We start from the raw sequence: 17957 nt of genomic DNA, 5'->3' as shown, positions 1-17957 counted from the left end.
TGCTTATAAGGTATGCTTGGCTTAAGGAGCAATCTTTGCCTGATCATGTTAAAGCTAAATTGTTGGATGCTTCTTTAAATCAGGACCGCCCGTTTGGTAACAAGGCTGAGGAAGTTCTTAAAAAGATGGAAGATAAACCTAAATCTATGCAAACTGTTACAGATTTTTTTACAAGTTCAGCCTCCTAGATTTAGTAGGCACTGGCCCTCTAAGAATTGGTAATTTCCAGCCTCTTCCAGGTCTTCTCAAGCCAAACCCAGACACAGCAAAAACTCCAGGTTTCATTCCCAGGGGATACACAGAACTAAGCAGTGAGGGGGCCTCCACTTCCAAATGTGGGAATAATAAGACTCCCCCCTATGGTAAATTGTCTCAATAACTTCCTTTTAAAATTTCCAAGCACTTATCAACTGACTGCCCCTTTGTGGGGGAAAGATTGCTCTTCATGCAAAGAATTGGGAACTCATTACCCAGGACAAATGGATTTTATATATCGTGTCCCAGGGATACAGATTTCACTTCCACACATTGCCAACACCAAGCGGGTGGCCGGACCTATCCCCAAATCAGTGGGCAGTGGCCCAAAAACAAGTACTTTCTCTCTTAAGCATGGGGGCTGTACATCTGGTACAGCATGGGGGCTGTACATCTGGTACCAGAAGAGGAAAAGGGACAAGGTTTCTACTCGAGACTTTTCCTGGTACCCAGAAAAGACAATTCATGGCATCCTATCCTGGACCTGTCCACTCTAAACACCTTTTTGGACATTCCAAAATTCAAGATGCTGACTCTTCACCAATTACTTCCTATGCTAGGCAAAGATGCCTGGGTAACAACACTAGATTTAAAAGAAGCATACCTGCACAACCCAGTCAGGGAATCTTGCAGAAGATACCTACGCTACACGCACTATCAGTTCTCTGCACTGCCCTTTGGCTTATCTACTGTGCCCAGGGTATTCACAAAGTGCCTAGCTCCAGTTATTGCATTTTGCAGGTAAAGAAATATTCAAGTATACCCATACCTGGACGATTGCCTAATTCAGGCAGAAAGTCAGGGCATACTTTTGAATCATCTAGTCTTTGTATAAAGGGTTCTAACTTGTCTGGGGTACACCATAAACAAAAAGAAGTCACACCTGGTACCCTGTCAACAAATTATATTTCTGGGAGCAAGCTTGAATACAACTTCCCAGATGGCTTACCTCACGCCAGAGTAACAAATTCATTTGACAACCTACTTCAAACAAATGGCCACAAAAACCCTGCTTATCTGCAAGACAAATACTGCAAGCCTTGGGGGTTCATGGCCATCTGCATTCTTCTAATTTCATATACAAGACTGCCTATGAGGAAACTACAGTGGTATCTAAAAAGCCTATAGTGTCAACATTCTCAAGACCTAGAAATGATTATTCCTATCATACCTTGCCTACGCCTAGAGTTCCTTTGGTGGACAGAGGCCTGCCACCAAAACAAGGGACTGCCTTTCACACCACCCCCTGCTGCCCAAGCCCTAACAACAGACGCATCAGACTATGCATGGGGGGGGGGGCTCACCTGGCAGGGAAGTGCATTCAGGGCAAATGAAACCCAAGTGAAGTGCACCTGCATATCAATCAAAAATAAATGTTAGCTGTACAGAATGCTCTGACAGCCTTCAAGGACCACATTCTTCCAGGACAACTAATGGTAAAGATGGACAACACTACTGTTATGTGGTACATAAACAAGCAGGGGGGTACACATTCTTACCCCTTCTGCAGACTAGCCATGGCATTGTGGAACACAGCCTTGAGCTACCAAGTGCACCTACAAGCTCAATTCCTGCCAGGAAAATTAAATACACTGGCAGACGGACTAAGCAGAAACCTCATGGACCCACACGAGTGGAAACTGGAACCAAGGATTTTCAACATGTTGACAAGCAAATGGGGAAGCCCAGATATAGACCTGTTTGCCTCTCCCCAGAACTACCAATTGGAAAAATGTTGCACAAAGGACTCCCCACAAACAAGCCTGCAAAGTGGATGCTCTGTCCTTCAGCTGGAAAAACCTATCAGTCTGTGCCTTCCCCCCTCTGCCTCTGCTTTCCAAAGTACTACTAAAAATCAAACAGGACAAACCAAGGATGATTTTGATTGCTCCAGACTGGCCGCGCCAACACTGGTACCCCCTCCTGCGCAGTGTGTCATGGTTATCTCCATGGCACCTGCCTCAGACTCCTTCCCTGCAGTCTTAGCAGGAGAACCAGATTCTACACCCTCAGCTTCTAACACTGAACCTTGCAGCCTGACTAATTACTTAATCTCTCCTGTACCATCCCTCAGCAAACCTGTGATGGATATCATTTTAGAGGCAAGGAAGCCTAGTACTAGAAAATCTTACGCTGAAAAATGGAAAAGATTATGTGCCTGGAACCATTCTCAAGGGATGAGCACAGCAGTGCCCAATTTACCTCAGATTTTACAATTCTTAACTGAGATGCTTCACAAGGGCCTATCTTTTTCCTCCATTAAAATCAATGCCTCAGCCATTTCAGCTCATTGTAACTCAGAACCTCCCCTCTTGTCTCATCCACTGCTCAAGCAGTTCCTCAGAGGGGCCAAAAATTTGAGACCACCCAGGAGAGCTCCAACCTCAGCTTGGGACCTTAACTTTGTCTTGGAGAAACTCACTCTACCTCCTTTCAAGCCAGCTGCTACTGCAGACTTAAAATTTCTTTCTTGGAAAACAGCTTTCCTTTTCGCAATCACTTCAGCTAGAAGGGTATCTGAATTACAGGCCCTTATGGCAGTGGAGCCTTTCATCATCTTTCATGCGGACAGGGTGTCCCTCAGAACCAATCCACGCGTCATGCCCAAGGTGGTATCCAGTGTGGCTCTTAATCAGTCCATTCATTTGCCAACCTTCTTTCCCAATCCATCGAATAAAGGGGAATGGATACTGCATTCCTTAGATGTGCACAGACAACTTAGATTCTACTTGGACAGGACTAAACCTGAAAGGAAATCTGAACAATTGCTGTTGGCATTTGCTGCAGGGGCAGAGGGGAAGGCTATTTCAAAGCAAACAATTTCTAAGTGGATAAGCCATTGCATTCATTTCTGCTATAAGCACCATGGAAAACCTATCCTCCAGGGGATCGGACCTCACTCCACCAGGGCTGCATCTACCTCTACAGCCTTTCTCAGAGGTGTCCCTACCAGGGACATCCTAGAAGCTGCTACCTGGAGTTCTGTACATACTTTCACCAAGCATTATCATTTGCCAATTTTCTCTAAATCCAGAGCTGGCTTTGCCACTGCAGTCTTGCAGCGCCTTATAGTTGGCCCTAATGCTATCTAAATTCTTCCTCCCAACCATAGTTTTGGGAATCTACCCAAATGTAATGACTGCAACAGTGAAACACGAAGAACATAGTACAGTTGTGTACACTTACCATAAATGTAGATGTTCGAGTGTATTCACTGTTGCAGTCCTGGTTACCCTCCCTCCAGCCCCCTAACTTTTTTTGGCTATACCTCTCCTTTCCTTTACTATGCTTAAAAGCCTTTTTGGTGTATTTGCTTTTTTGTTGGAGGTATATCTTTGTACTTTTATATTTAATTGTTTCCCATTAGGGGGCACCTGACATCTGGGGCAAGAAAAACTGATGTAATGGCGTCGGCTGCATGTTTTATACCCCTGACAACCTGACTTCTTGGAAGAAGGGACAGCAACCAACGCAGGACCCAAGACTTTGTTAATCAGGCTGACTGAGGGCTACCTGCAAGCAGATAACCCAAAAGTGATGACTGCAACAGTGAATACACTCGAACATCTACATTTATGGTAAGTGTACACAACTGTACTTTTGTCACCTTGGACTACCACAAACTACATTTAGAAAAAAAATATATCATGAACAGTTCTACAAATGTTCATCCCATTAAGTCAGTGAAAACACACAAGTATAAAATGCATCAGTTAACTACATAACAACATATAGCAAAACTGCACACATTAACTAAGCATTTTTTCTCCAAACCACATGAGAAAACTAAGGATTTTCTGTGTGAGCTCACCAACACAATTGTTGTGTTTGCAGCTGAATGGCAGTACTCATTTTTAATTAGGCTACAAAGTTAGGATGACAAAAATACCTCACTTCTTTAACTGAGAAGCAGTTAAAGTCCACAGCAAATGAATAAGAACAACACATTTCTAAACATAGAAATGCCAAAGGAAATGGAGAGACATAAGAAGCAGGATGAACCTAAAAGCTGAAAGTAGTGCAAAACTAAAGCAGAGATAAAAGGACAGATGTCGGGATGACAAAATGAAATGCCATCAAAGCCATTGCTTCAGACCTTGCAGGTAACCGTGCACTTGTACTGGTACTTTTGTCTGATGCTCAAGTTGCATTGGAGGTGACCGAGATGCTTGAACAGGAATGTGCACTTGTAGGTATGCCTGCTGCCACAAGGGCAGTACAGGTCTGTACTGTGGTACAGCCATGTGCTAGTACTTTCAGTGTCCACACTTTATTTTACTACAAACTCATGGCTTGGAAGCAGTGGAGCAAACAAAGGAGCTCTTACTGGTTGCTTCCCAAGGTCAACACATGTCCTCCTTAATAGATTAGGAGTGCAGACGTTCACCAGTAGTAGTAAAGGTCTAGTCAGGAAAAGGAAAATGTAAAAGTCTCTTTCTGTTGTCTTTAGAGAATAAATAACCATTCTACATTTGTTGGCTGCATTCCCCTCTGTAGATCTCAGTCATGAAACATACTTGCAGACTAGCAGTTCTCCAGCAGCTGACATAAATTTTATCATGACAGCAGTAATGTAGGAAAATTATTTAACTGGTGTAACAATAAATTCTGTACTCCAGAGAAACTGCATTCAGAATTTAAGGATACTCCCTTGCTTAATACATTGTGAGACTTTGTCAAAACCAGCTCATGGGTTTTCATGCACTATATTTAAGTACAGGATTTATACTCCCACTCTCCCAGTCTATGAGCTGATCCTGCAAGTAAAACTTGGTCTGCCACTAATAAGTTAAGGAAATCTGATTGTTTTAACTTTTCTTTTAGAAAGGGAGTTGAGGATGCTTTGGCAAAAAGATATACACCTCCAGTACCTTTACAATTTTGGCCAACATGCCCTTCTAACAAAGCAGAGTATTAAGACGAGTACAGAACACCATTTAAAATATGCCTGACTTAAAGTCTAAGGACAAAGTGTAGCAGCTAACAAGAATATTAGCTCAAGCACATGTACATGCTCTAATAATTCTGTTGAGGTCACATCTAGATGTGGAGTAGCAGGAGTTACATAACTGCATGATACTTGTGTAGGATACTCATGCCACTCACATCAGGACCTTTGCTGGTGAGAAACCAGTATGAGTCCTTGCAAAGAAGATAGCCACTACCACAATCTCCCTGCAGAATGCAGTAGTCAGACGGTGGGTAAACCCAAATGTTATGGTTTCTGTTGAAGTGTGCATCCTTAAGTTCTACTGTTATAAGTAGTTTATACAGGTGTGCTCGGTGCATTTCTGCAGCCATGTAGTGTGGTACAACACCTGCTGTCTGATATAGAACAGAGATAGCTTTTACAAAGATCATTATGATAATCACAGGTGGAGTCTGCATTGATGTAGTGCCACTTATGTTAGGTTTTCTTGTTTTCCTCCAGACCGTGAAACACCCCTGAGCTACGTCCATTCATTTCATGTGTAGTAGTAAATGCATGTAAGGTCTCTGCTCTGCAGGACCCAGCTTTTGCAGGAGAAAGCTGTACAGAACAAACTGGGATTAGTAACTTAGTACGTTACATGTAATTATATAAACCAGTTACCAGAAATTTTAGTGACACAAAGATCTGCTGTAACGTATATAATCATAACAGATTAAGACCAGACATAGGTTTATTTTCTAAGAAGTTGAAATTAATTATTTATTTTTTTTTTTTTTTTAGGTCGTATTGCTCAAACTTATAATGAGAAATGCATTGACATATTAACTGGCCTTCTGGGTTTAAATCAAGAAAACATCACATCAGGTAATGTATATGCTAAAAATCTCTAAAACTTAATTTGAATATTATTTTTTTCTGCTGAGTTTTGTCTGAGTCTGTTTCCTTACTGCTTGATAAGTTATGCTGCTGCAAATTTGATTATGTATTATTGGCAGAAAGTCCCTATTCATCCAAACCAAACAGTAAAAAGGTCACACAGACAAACCACTTAGTAAAAACTAGCCAAGCTAGAGTTTTCACTGTGTGGTACCATAAACCTCCTGTAACAGAGGCCCATGGGATATATGCAAATGACCCATTACGGCCATCAAGTGTTTCAGCTATATGGCTTCTGAATGTCCATTACGTTTTACTTGTGTCCACAAAGAGTTAAAAAGAACAAGTCCCTACTCATGATCACTGCAGGAGCCATAACTGGCCGATTTAAACAATTTCATATTTTTGATACGCACCTAGATGTTCATTAACAGATTTCACTCAGGAGGAGTGAAAAAAAGAGAAACTGTTGTCTGGCAGTAATAATGCTTGTTAGTGGTTGTTCTAGTTGCAGAAGAGAAGGATTTGTACTTTGTTGATCTGGAGATGTGCATACAGTGACATCCAGAAATAGGGACAGCCTGCATAATCACAAGGTACTAGCAGAGGGACATGATTGGAATGGTTCTTCAGTGCAGTGTCCACTTCCATAATAGAGGAGGGTTTAGCAAAATGCATTGACAAAATATGGATTTGGTGCCCATAAAAACAGTGTTGTTGTTTGACCTCATTTTGCAGGTTTAAAAGCACCAGATTTAAACAGGGAACTTGCCATTTTTCAATTTCTTTTGACTACAAATAGTCAAGTTAGACTTTACTGTAGAATGAACTCACGTAGTTAACAAACCTAGGGTTCCTATTATTTTTGGAATCCCCAAAACCCACAAAGGTACTAATCCTTTGTCATTTAGACCAATCGTTTCTGGTGCGGGTGGGGTAACGGAACCCATAGCGAAATTTATTGACTTCATTACTAAACAACACACCTCGGCCATGACCCATGTGGTCAAAGATTCTTGGGAGTTTCTCAGACATTTTCCAAAAGAAAAATGCCTTACTTCCTCACTAATGATTACTGTGGACATCAAGGAGCTATTTCCTAGTATCCCTCACACTATAGGTGTTGAGTGGTTTACTGATTTTCTTAAACATGAAACTAGGCTCAGCAGCAATCTTATAAATCTAACCTCTGAAATGTTAAACATTGTTCTTAACAACAGTTATGTGTTTTTCAATGGGGAAGTGTTCAAGCAAACAAAGGGAGTTGCTATAGGCGCTTCCTGCGCCACCGTATACGCAAATGCGGTTTTACACAGATGGGAGCAAGCTTACATTTTTCAATCTACCTGGGCACAGCATATCACTTTTTATTGTCACTACCTAGACGACATTTGTATTATCTGGGATGGTACGAGAGAACAAATCATAGGTTTTCTGGAATACATCAATTCCACCACAGATTTTTTAACATTCACACATGAAATCAGTGAGAAAGAGCTCCATTACTTGGATGTAGCAATCCTTAGGGATTCCCAGTCACTGGAATTATATTCCAAGGTTTATAGAAAACCCTCATTTTCTAACTCTCTGTTGCATTTCAATAGTCAACATCCATTCCATCAAAAGAAAGGAATACTCAAGGGTTTACTCATTAGAGCATCCCGTATGTGCAGTAGGTTGTCTGACTTCATTGATGAAGCAAACAACCTAAGAGTGATGTTCATAGAGAGGGGCTATCCAGATGACTTGGTGAACAACCTCACTCATGAGATTCTCAGTAAAAGGGACTTGATATACACACCACTGCTGGGGAATATAAATACTTGTATTCCCATCCCAAGGATCTTTAACACACAAGCACAGGAGAATTCTAGTAACGTCATTTACACCTTTTCAGAGAATTCAAGAGAAATAGAGAACACAATTAACAAGTTTTGGTTTGTTTTAGAAACAAATGATGAGTTCAAGAATTTAATCCCTAAAAAAACAGTTTTTGTTAGGAAAAGAGGACGCAATTTAAAAGAGGTGTTTGAGCAAAGAAATAATACCATCCGTATGACAACTCAACAAAAGAATGGCACCTTTAAATGTGGTATGTGTAAACAGTGTCCCCTTATCATTAATAGTAATCACATATATTTGAAGGAACGTAAAATCAACTTGAAACCACATGGGTATTACACTTGCAACACGAAAGGTGTAGTTTATATTGGTTATTGTCTCACCTGTGGCGCGTTTTATATAGGAAAAACTGAAAGGGAGCTTCGGAAGCGTATATATGAACACATTTACGACATAGGTAAAATGAAGGAAAGTAATGCATTTTTCAAACACTCCCTTACTTGCCCCAATTTTAAACTCACCTTTATGGTGCTTGAACAGGTACACCCCAGTAACAGAGGTGGAGATTGGGAATCCACCTTGGAATTTAGGGAGTTAATTTGGCAGCTCAGGCTTGATGCGGGCAGTACACCTGGCCTCAATGGCATGTTGAGTATAGGCCCAGTCCTTAAACTTAGAAGAGCCAGATTATAGTTTATTTGGCACTCCCTGATACAAGCTGATATGGCACATCCCAAATTTAAGGTTTCATTTTCATTTTTATTTTCATTTTTATTTTTATTTTTATTTGTTTCATTTGTTTGTTGTCTTATGTTGGCTTGCTTCCGGTCAGACTATGCATTGATGTTTTATACATTTTTCAGGAAATATTTTCATGTTAGAGTATTTAATTCCTGTTTTTAATACAATGTTTTTATGAACATTTCAAATTGCACACGGTCTGTAAGATGCAAATAGCAACAGCTATTTGCAAAATTATGTGGATTACAACAGGTTTTGAGCAATATATTTTTAAGGAAAACAATGTATGCACATAAGCAAGGCTCTAACCTTTATCAGGTGTTATTCATTCATCAATTTAACAATTAAATGAGCATGTGGTCAAGGAGTTCAAACTATTTAAAATGTGTTTTTACCATTGTTATTCATTCTGACTTGAGAAAGCCTGGAATGATCCAGGCGAAAGCGCTTGTCTCTATTGTGCTTTTTTATTGTGCTTTTTTATTGTGCTAAAAGAATCGTTTTGGAATTAAACCTGTTTTCTACTATCTTACTGCTGCAGTTGAATCATTGTCTCCACGGGTGCTCTTGGATCTGGTTATTTACTGTAGAATGGCCATAGGTGTCTTCCTCCATCTACCTTCCTCCACCCTCATCAGAAGTTTATGTAACTTATGAATGTCTTCCATGGATGTTGTGCGATGGAACTGTAGTTAGGGCATGAATTATTGTAGCAGTGCTTGTACTTGCATTTCATGGTGAACCTTGTCACACCGTTGCCTTGCAGGAGTACTGTTACTGTACAATTTAATGTTGTATAATGAGGTATAATGACCACCCCCACTCATCATTTTATTTATGGAAGTCTTTAGGATCCCATTATAACCTAGTGTTAAAACCACCAAATGTACCAATGTTCACCACTGTCCAGTTTGATGGACTAGGTGACTCAAGTTACATTTTATCACAGATTGACTTCATCCAGGCTGGCCCCATCTGGCCTGTTTCTTGGACCAGCAGCATATCCCTCCTAATCAGCTGAATTAAGACAATTAAAACAGTGGTCTTTGGTGCCACACCTTCGCTAAATTCAGTTTCATTTGGCTAGTTAATCACTATCAAATCAACTCTGGATCGCAAAATCAGTTTCTGTTTCCAATACTTAGGTCTATGGCTTGACCAGACTATTTCCTTTAGCAACCCAACAGGAAGAAAAAAAAAGAAAGAAAAGGGAAAAAACTCAGATCAAGATCAACTCTGTTTTTGAGCTTGAAAAAATCTCATGTTTCATTTCCCAGCTGGAAAAATGCAAGAAGAAAGGGGCTAAAATAAAAATAAATAAATATTTATTTATCCTTAGTTGACCGGGTTAGTCTCACTAGGCTAGCAGCATCCTTTCATGTAAAATGAAAGGTGGTACTTCTACTACTAAAGGAAGTTTGGCCAGGACATCAGAATACTTCCTGTACTCTTTTTGATTGGTGACCGATCTTTTACATTCACCTGAGCTGTCACCAACTCAAGCAGACGAGACATCACTTTAATGTCTCCTCCAAAAGACAACACAAACGAGTCCAGCAGTCTTACAGCTGTGTCAACAATCTACTTGCCTGGAGCAGGAATAGAGCCCAACAGTCTTCTGGCCTTCTAGCACCAAAGACAAATGTGCTACCTGTTGCATCACTGACATGACATCCAGATTATTAGTCCATTATAAGAAATAAATGGGTATTTATGTCTTGTTACTTGACAGCGGATATCAGATGGTTGGCAGGGGTTGTATGTACTAAGAAAAATAGTGACCCCAGATGTCCTTCTGTTCATATGCTGCTGTATCCATAACACACGGGAGTCCATCTCTGGTCGATTCATGTATGTCCAGCCATTCTACAAAAGATAGATCCTATTACTAGGGTGTATGTGATATCCCGCGTCTCTCTCTCTCTGTGGACGTCAGTCATAAACGGACATTGAGTACAAAACAGCATGCACCTACTCCTGAACTTTTCTGCCAGCTCTGGTCATCTCTCCTTCAGAAAAATGAACTCGTCTTATCCAACTTCAGATAAGTATCTCATAGGGGGTTTTGATTATCTTTTTGCTACTGCTTTAAGGTTTCATGTCAGGTAGAAAGGGCAAGTGTAGGTGTGGAAGGCAAATTCCACATAAGGATTTGCATGAGCTCTACCTCTTTTGTTTAGGCCAAGAACATGATCACACTACTTGTATTTGTCAGGCCTTCGGCCTCAAAACTCTCAGAATTCGTCTAGCAACATTAAAACTTTATTTTGAGAATCAGCGACTCAAATGTTTAGCTAAAGCTATGGATCTGGCGTCAGCGACTGCCGTGCCCCCCATTCCATCCGTACCCCTCTTCAAGGCCCTTCAAGTGAAGGGTAACGAACTACAGGATGTGAGACACATTTTTGTCTCCCCAGTTCTACGCTTTCAAAGAAACTACCCTACAAAACCTCCTTTTTAAGAAGGCCTGCCAGACAGATGCCAAAAAAAAGCAAAAATTATTCCAGGAAACAGCCATCTTCCAAGTCAGCTCCCTTTACCCCTGCTCCCAAACAGCTCTTTCAGGGTAAGCCTGGTAGCCTGCGACTACCAGGCACTACATCCAGACTCCCCTCTTTCCATGCATTTCTCTCTCCTTCCCTGCTTAGAATCAAGTTACCCAGGACTCTTGGCCCCTCTCTGTAATAAAACTAGGATACTTCATGACATGGGAGGCCAAACCTACTCCCAAAGGCATCCCTCAACTTCCTTAACACCAACTGGTTTTCTTCCCTCCAGTTCAGGAACTCCTTGCACAAGGAACAATTCAAGAAGTCCCTACAAATGCAAGAGGAAAGGGGGTGTACTCCAGGATGTTCCTGGTCCCCAAGAAAGAAGGTCCCCCAACATCCACTCTTCCTACCTTTCTTCCCCTGATCCTTCCCAGGCCTTCTTAATATCCTTGGGTATAAAAGATGCCTACTTACACATCCCAATCCATCCCCCTTCAGGAAATTCCTCCATTTCTCAGTGGATTCTGCACACTTTCAGTTATGTGCTTTGCCATTTGGTCTCTCTATGGCCCTAAGAGTGTTTACAAAATGCTTTGCACCAGTCATGGCCTTTGCCAGGACAAGGGGAATCCAACTCTTCCCGTAGCAAGACAATATTTTGATACAGGCCCTGTCATTTCCACTCACACCACCTTTGGCTTCTAGGCTGGAAGCTAAGCTTTTTCTAAAAAGGGTTCTGCACCTCAAACCTCCTTGGGATCTAAATTTTGTACTGGAGAGGTTGACACTTCTACCATTTGAGCCAGCCAAACACTGCTCTCTCCAGCACTGTACATGGAAAACTATACTCCTGGTGGCCATTACTTGGTGAGATTCAATAGAGTTCTGATTATTGTTTTGCTTGTGTGGATGTTAAATCACTTTACACAAACATCAGAATAGAGAAGGGTTTAGATGCAATAGTGAAAATGATGGGGGAGGGTCCAAGAACTACTTATGCTTGTCAGTTGTTGGAGTATGCCCTCACACACAATTATTTTGTCTTTGAACAAACATTTTACTTGCAGTTGGAGGGAACAGCAATGGGGGCAGCTTTTGCCCCCTCTTATGCCATATTGTTTATGGCATTTTTTGAGAATATGTTTGTCTACCCCACGTTTTTTTTTTAAAAACAATGTGATTGTGTTCAAATGCTTTATTGATACTTGTGTGTAGGGGAGATCAAAAGGAATTTGGGAATTTTATGGTTAATTTAAGTCAAAATTCTTTTAGCTTGGAGTTTACATATATAATTAGTGATAGAACCATGCAGCTTCTTGATGTAGAGTTTTATGAAGACAATGATGGGAAGCTTCAACATAGCCCTTTTCATAAAATAACAGCTGCCAATATTTTTTAGAGGCTAGCAGTTCTCACCCATTGCATTTGATAAAGTCTTTACCCTATAGGGAATTTAAATGTACCCTTACTAATACGTCTGATAAACAAGTACTAGAAAAGGAATTTGTTATGGTAAAGAATAAGCTGTTAAAGAGGGGTTATAAGGACACATATATTCAAGCAGCAATGGATAAGGTCAGAGGAATACCAAGTAAAAAATGTTATCAAGAAGGTTCCAGGAATGATTATTATGTTAAAGATTCAGAGGAAATGGAGCCTATGTTTTATGTAACTAAATTCTCTCCTTTCTCAGATACCATAAGGGAATTGGTAAATAAATTATGGCCAGTAATTTACATAGATGACGTGATAGGGAAATTATACCAGAAGAGAGTTACAGTCTCATATGGTAGATTCAGCAGTTTGAAGGAATTGCTGAATCAAATGGTACAGAACACTGTGGGGAAAAACTGGGGGCTTTTCCTTGTGGAAGGTGCAAAGCATGCAATAGAATTAGAAATTTGGATGGATTGGTCATCAATAAAAATAAATTTTGGGTAAAAAATTTATTTAAATGTTATACTTGTGGGGTCATTTACATCATTGTGTATGGATGCACACCAACAATGTGGTATATTGAGCAAACAAAAAGGAAGGTAAAGTTGAGAATATTGGGAACACTTGAGTGATGACAGAAATTTGAGATTAGAGTGCCCAGTGGCCCAACACTTTTGTTCTGTCCATGAAGGAAACGGATAGTTTTTTTCTTCAATGTTCTGGCTAGACCCTTTGGAACTTACAGTATGGGGGGGTTTATACATAGGTGTTTAAAGCTGGAATCCAAACATTATTAACTTAGGAACCTTACATCCACGTGGGTTGAATTTAGAAGTAAATTGGGATGTTTAATGAAATCATTTTATCTTAAGTTATCAGTTTACTGGGTGTTTTGATGTTTATTTGTTTGTATGTATGTATATGTATGTGTAGTTGAAGTGGTAAGGCAGTTATGTAATGCAAATTAAATTCAGTATAGGTTTAAAGTAAAAAGTTTTATTAAAAATGTTATTAATTATGTATTGAGTTTGTGAATGGATTAGTGAACAATTTTTTAGTGCATTTTTCAGAGTAAAGTTTTATACATGTTAGTCTTCTCTTTCACTTGGTACGGTGGTAGCGTTGTTACCTCACAGCAAGAGGTTCTCCCGTTTGATTCTCGGCTGGGCTTGGGACTGCCTTCTGTGTGGAGTCTGCATGTCCTCCCCACAGTTGGGTAGCGTTCGAAAGACGTGCATGCGTAAATGGGCGTGCCTTCGTTGAAGGTTGAGCGTCGAGCTGGCACCTCAGCGTTTCGTAAAAATCTACTGCCAATCATTAGCGGACCGGAGTTCCGCTGTGGCGACCCCTTACTGGGAAAAGCTGAAAGACAAACAACAACAAGTCTTCTCTTTCACTTAAGGGAACTATACCTTTAAGCTTGGGTGGTGATTTTTATCAATTAAATATTTAGTGAATGAAATGTATTTTATACAAAATTGATGGGATTTAAAAAGGATGCAATGGTGTAACATTTTATTCCTTGAAGGCTTGTTAACCGAGGTACCAGAAGTGTAATAAAAGAAAATGCAGCTATTCACTTGGTTCCTGACTTGTTTTTTGAAAAATTCATGGTCTATTTTGGACTTTGTGCTGGCCATTACTTCAGCCAAAAGGGTTTTGGAACTTCAAGCCCTTATGGCCTCTCGTCCATTTACTGTCTTCCGCAAGGACAGGACATGTTTATGTACCAACCCAACCTTCATGCACAAAGTGGTCAATGAAGTGTCCTTGAATCAGGCCATCAACCTACCAACCTTCTTCCCAAAACCTTGCTGAAATGATACTTCATTCCATAGATGTACACAGACAGCTCAGATGCTATTTGGCTAAGACCAAATCCATCTGTAAATCAGACAGGCTCTTCATATCCTACCACCCAAGAGCCCAGGGACACCCTATTTCCAAGCAAACCATAGCCTTTTGGATATCTAAAACCATCACCTTTTGTTATACAACCCATGGCAGGAGGCTTCCCTTTCCAGTAAAGGTGCACTTCACTAGGGCAGTGTCCTCCTCTGGGGCCTTTTTCAAGGGTTTGGATACAGCTGCCATTTTAGAAGCAGCTACATGGTCCTCTGTCCATACCTTCGAACACTACAAGTTGGACATTATTTCTACAGCCAGAGCAGGTTTTGCCAAAGCCATCCCTCATTGTTTTTTGGACAATGCTTCTGGTCCTCTACCCAAATCTTAGTACAGGAGCATTGGCACTCTCCCTTGTGCTATGGATACAGCAGCATATGAACAGAAGGACATAGTATTGTTGCGTAAAATCTTATCATAACTTTATATGTCCTTCTCTTCTATATGCTGCTGTATAGTTTCCCACCCTCCCTTCCCCTGACACTTGCCTGACTCCTGAATACCCACTCCATAGTCGTTGACTCAGGCGGTATTCAGTTCTCAGGTAGGTGTGCGCTGACGTCAGTATTGTACCTGATGCCCATTTATGACTGACATGCGTGGGATGTCACACTCACCCTAGCAGTAGCATCTATGTTTTGTAGAATGGCCAGACATATGTGAGTCGACCAGAGGCAGACTCCCTTGTGTTGTGGATACAGCAGCATATAGAAGAGAAGGACATCTAAAGTTATGGTAAGATTTTACACAACAATACTTTCTCTCTGCAGAATGAAAACGGTTTCTTGCTTGCTTTAGACCTTGACAAAAAAACTTAGTTCCGGCAGAGCATTAATATGCAGAAGGAAGGATAATATAGTACCTTTTACTAATGTGCTTGCCAGCAAATCCTTGTATCTGACTAGTTTTATTCAGAAAAGAAACAATCATCGGTGTGCATTATACACCATACAAGTGCAACAAATTTATAAAATATTGCACTGAATGAAATCCATTTTTTAAACTAGCTTATTGTTTTGTGTAGCATTCCAAATATTTTCAGACAGAAAACTTCAACGGGTACACATTAGCTATCTTTAACAGCTCGTATAGACTTTCTGATACCTATTGCTGGAGTGTTTTACTGCTGTGAATGATGCCCAGCTTTTATTGTACATGTATTCAAGTGGGAAGGTACACTGAAGGATTATATCACAAGCACCAAGAGGAGCAACTCTTACATCTCAGCAATTCATGTAAACTGAAAACCAAAAGGACAAAAACAATGAACTGATAAAAAACAAACAAAGCCAGTGGTAATCTCCAAAAGAATTTGTTAGCGCTTTCGTTGAACAAATAATCCAACTTCTTCAGACACAAAATACAAATAAACCATTCCATTTAAAATCTTTCAACAGGAAATGACATCAGCAGTAAATGACACACAAGTAATCAAATTACTCATAAAAAATATAAAATGCAATATTTTTACAGAATTACTATAAATAATTTCTTATAAAACCAGTATAAAATATGAAATATGAAAATTAACATGTGCAATCATTGTAATTGTAAAATTGTATAAGTTATATCTTGTTACCTCCCAAACAAAAAGCTGAAAACAACTTTTACTTTTGAAATGCTTTTAACCTCAAAATGCATTTCAAGGAGCAATGCTCATTGAGACCTAGAAAAATAGAAGCATTTAATTTAAGCTGCTGATATAATTCTCTACTTTCTAAGAATAATTGTCATGGACCAACCCTTTTATTTTTTGTTACTTGCTCAATTACCATATATTCAAAGGAATGACCTTCATTTTCCATGACATGTCTGGCCAAGGCGTTATTGCCATTACGCCTGCCTATGCTGTACTGATGTTCATAAATCCTATCTTTGAGATGCATCTGTCTTTCCAATGTAAAAAGCAGCACAGCACTGGCATAAAGCAATGTAAACAACCCCAACACTTTCACAATTGAATCTGCCTTTCAAATAATAAATAGTTACTATTTGACACTTTTATGAGATGGCAGTTCCTGCAGCACCCACATTTAAACATACCAAATCTAGCACTGTGGTAAACATTCGGATTCTCTAATAAATTCTTAAGATTAAGGCCACATCTAAATATCTCTCTAGGGCTGTCAGTCAACTTCTTTCTGACTGAAGCATCCTCTGTCAATAAAGCCCAATTCTTAATAAGTATATTCCTTAAACGTCCAGCATCTAAAGAATAAGGAGTACTAAATTTCAATGTATAATCTATGTTGGTATCAATAGTAGTCGTGGTCATCTAATCAAGAGAATCTACATGATTGGTGTCAGGAATGGTTGGTTCTCCATTTAACAAGGGTTTAAACCAACCTGACCATCTCTTAGTATCCACCTCATCAATAATAGTGGTTAAAAGATCATCAGGGTAGGACCTAGCTGAAAACATCTTTCTCAAGTGTTTACATTCCAGTATGAAATCATCATTGAGGGTGACCATTCTGGCCGCCCTCACTAACTGGCCCTTAATCACCGCCTTCTTTTGATAGAAGGGGTGGTTACTCTAATAGTGTAAGAAGTTATTCAAGTATGTAGCTTTCCTGAAAATTCTGGCTACATATCTCAAATTCAAAAGGTCCTTGGAGAGGAAAATGTCCAAATAACAGATGGATTCAGTACCAAATTCAACGGTGAAGTTTAAAAAAAGGTTAAATTTGAAATTTCCTCCACAAACATCACAGCTTGATTACTATCACCTTTGAAAATAATAAAAATGTCATCCAAAAATCTCATGTAGCAGACAACATCTTGCTTAAAGATGTCACATTTGAATAAATATTCCTCCTCCCAAAAAGCCATCACAGTATTCGCAAAGCTCCCTCCACAAGTGGAGCCCATTGCCACCTCTGATTTTTGCAAATAGTAACAATCATTGAAAAAAATTAAGTTGTTAGGGGGGACAATGTCAAGTAAGTACTCAATCAAATCTATCTTATCTTTTGGAGAACCCTTTTTCAATAAAAACTCCCTTACCCAAGCAATACCCAAAGTTTGCGGTATCACAGTGTATAAATCCCTAACGTCTATAGTTAGGAAAGTGTAATCGGCTACAAAGGTCAGGGAGTTAAAACATTTCAGGAAATCCCAGGAGTCACGATATATCTGCGGTAGAGCTTTCAAATATTTTTGCAACAAACTGTCAACATATTTCGCACAACCATACGTTAGACAATTTCTCCCATTGACAGTGAGGCGCAAAGGTGGATTAACTTCACTTTTGTGGAGCTTAGGAAGTCCAAATATGGTCAGGATGATGGGAGCTAGGATGTTCAAATAATTAAAAATGTTTATATCTACTCTAGAATCAATAAAGAAGTCATTGATATGGGATCTAATATGTTGGCATGCCCCATTATACTCATTCAGTGAACAATCAGCATAAGCATCCGAGTTCAATATATCTAAAATCTTGTTAACATAATCATCCTGATTCATAAAAACAA

At 39.8% G+C, this 17957-nt stretch overlaps 1 protein-coding gene across 1 annotated transcript in view; it reads left to right on the top strand.

Annotated features, from left to right (window-relative positions):
- AP4B1 (adaptor related protein complex 4 subunit beta 1) overlaps window positions 1-17957 on the top strand; it is a 558401-nt gene that overhangs the window by 301375 nt on the left and 239069 nt on the right. The window contains exon 6 of the mRNA XM_044072898.1: window positions 5969-6052. Within this exon, the coding sequence (XP_043928833.1) occupies window positions 5969-6052 (84 nt within the window). The remainder of the gene's footprint in view (window positions 1-5968; window positions 6053-17957) is intronic.

Source organism: Protopterus annectens, chromosome 5.part1 (genome assembly GCF_019279795.1).
Source record: "Protopterus annectens isolate FY-2018-M chromosome 5.part1, PAN1.0, whole genome shotgun sequence".
Lineage (NCBI taxonomy): Eukaryota > Metazoa > Chordata > Ceratodontiformes > Protopteridae > Protopterus > Protopterus annectens.
This window is presented reverse-complemented; position numbering and strand designations above follow the sequence as displayed.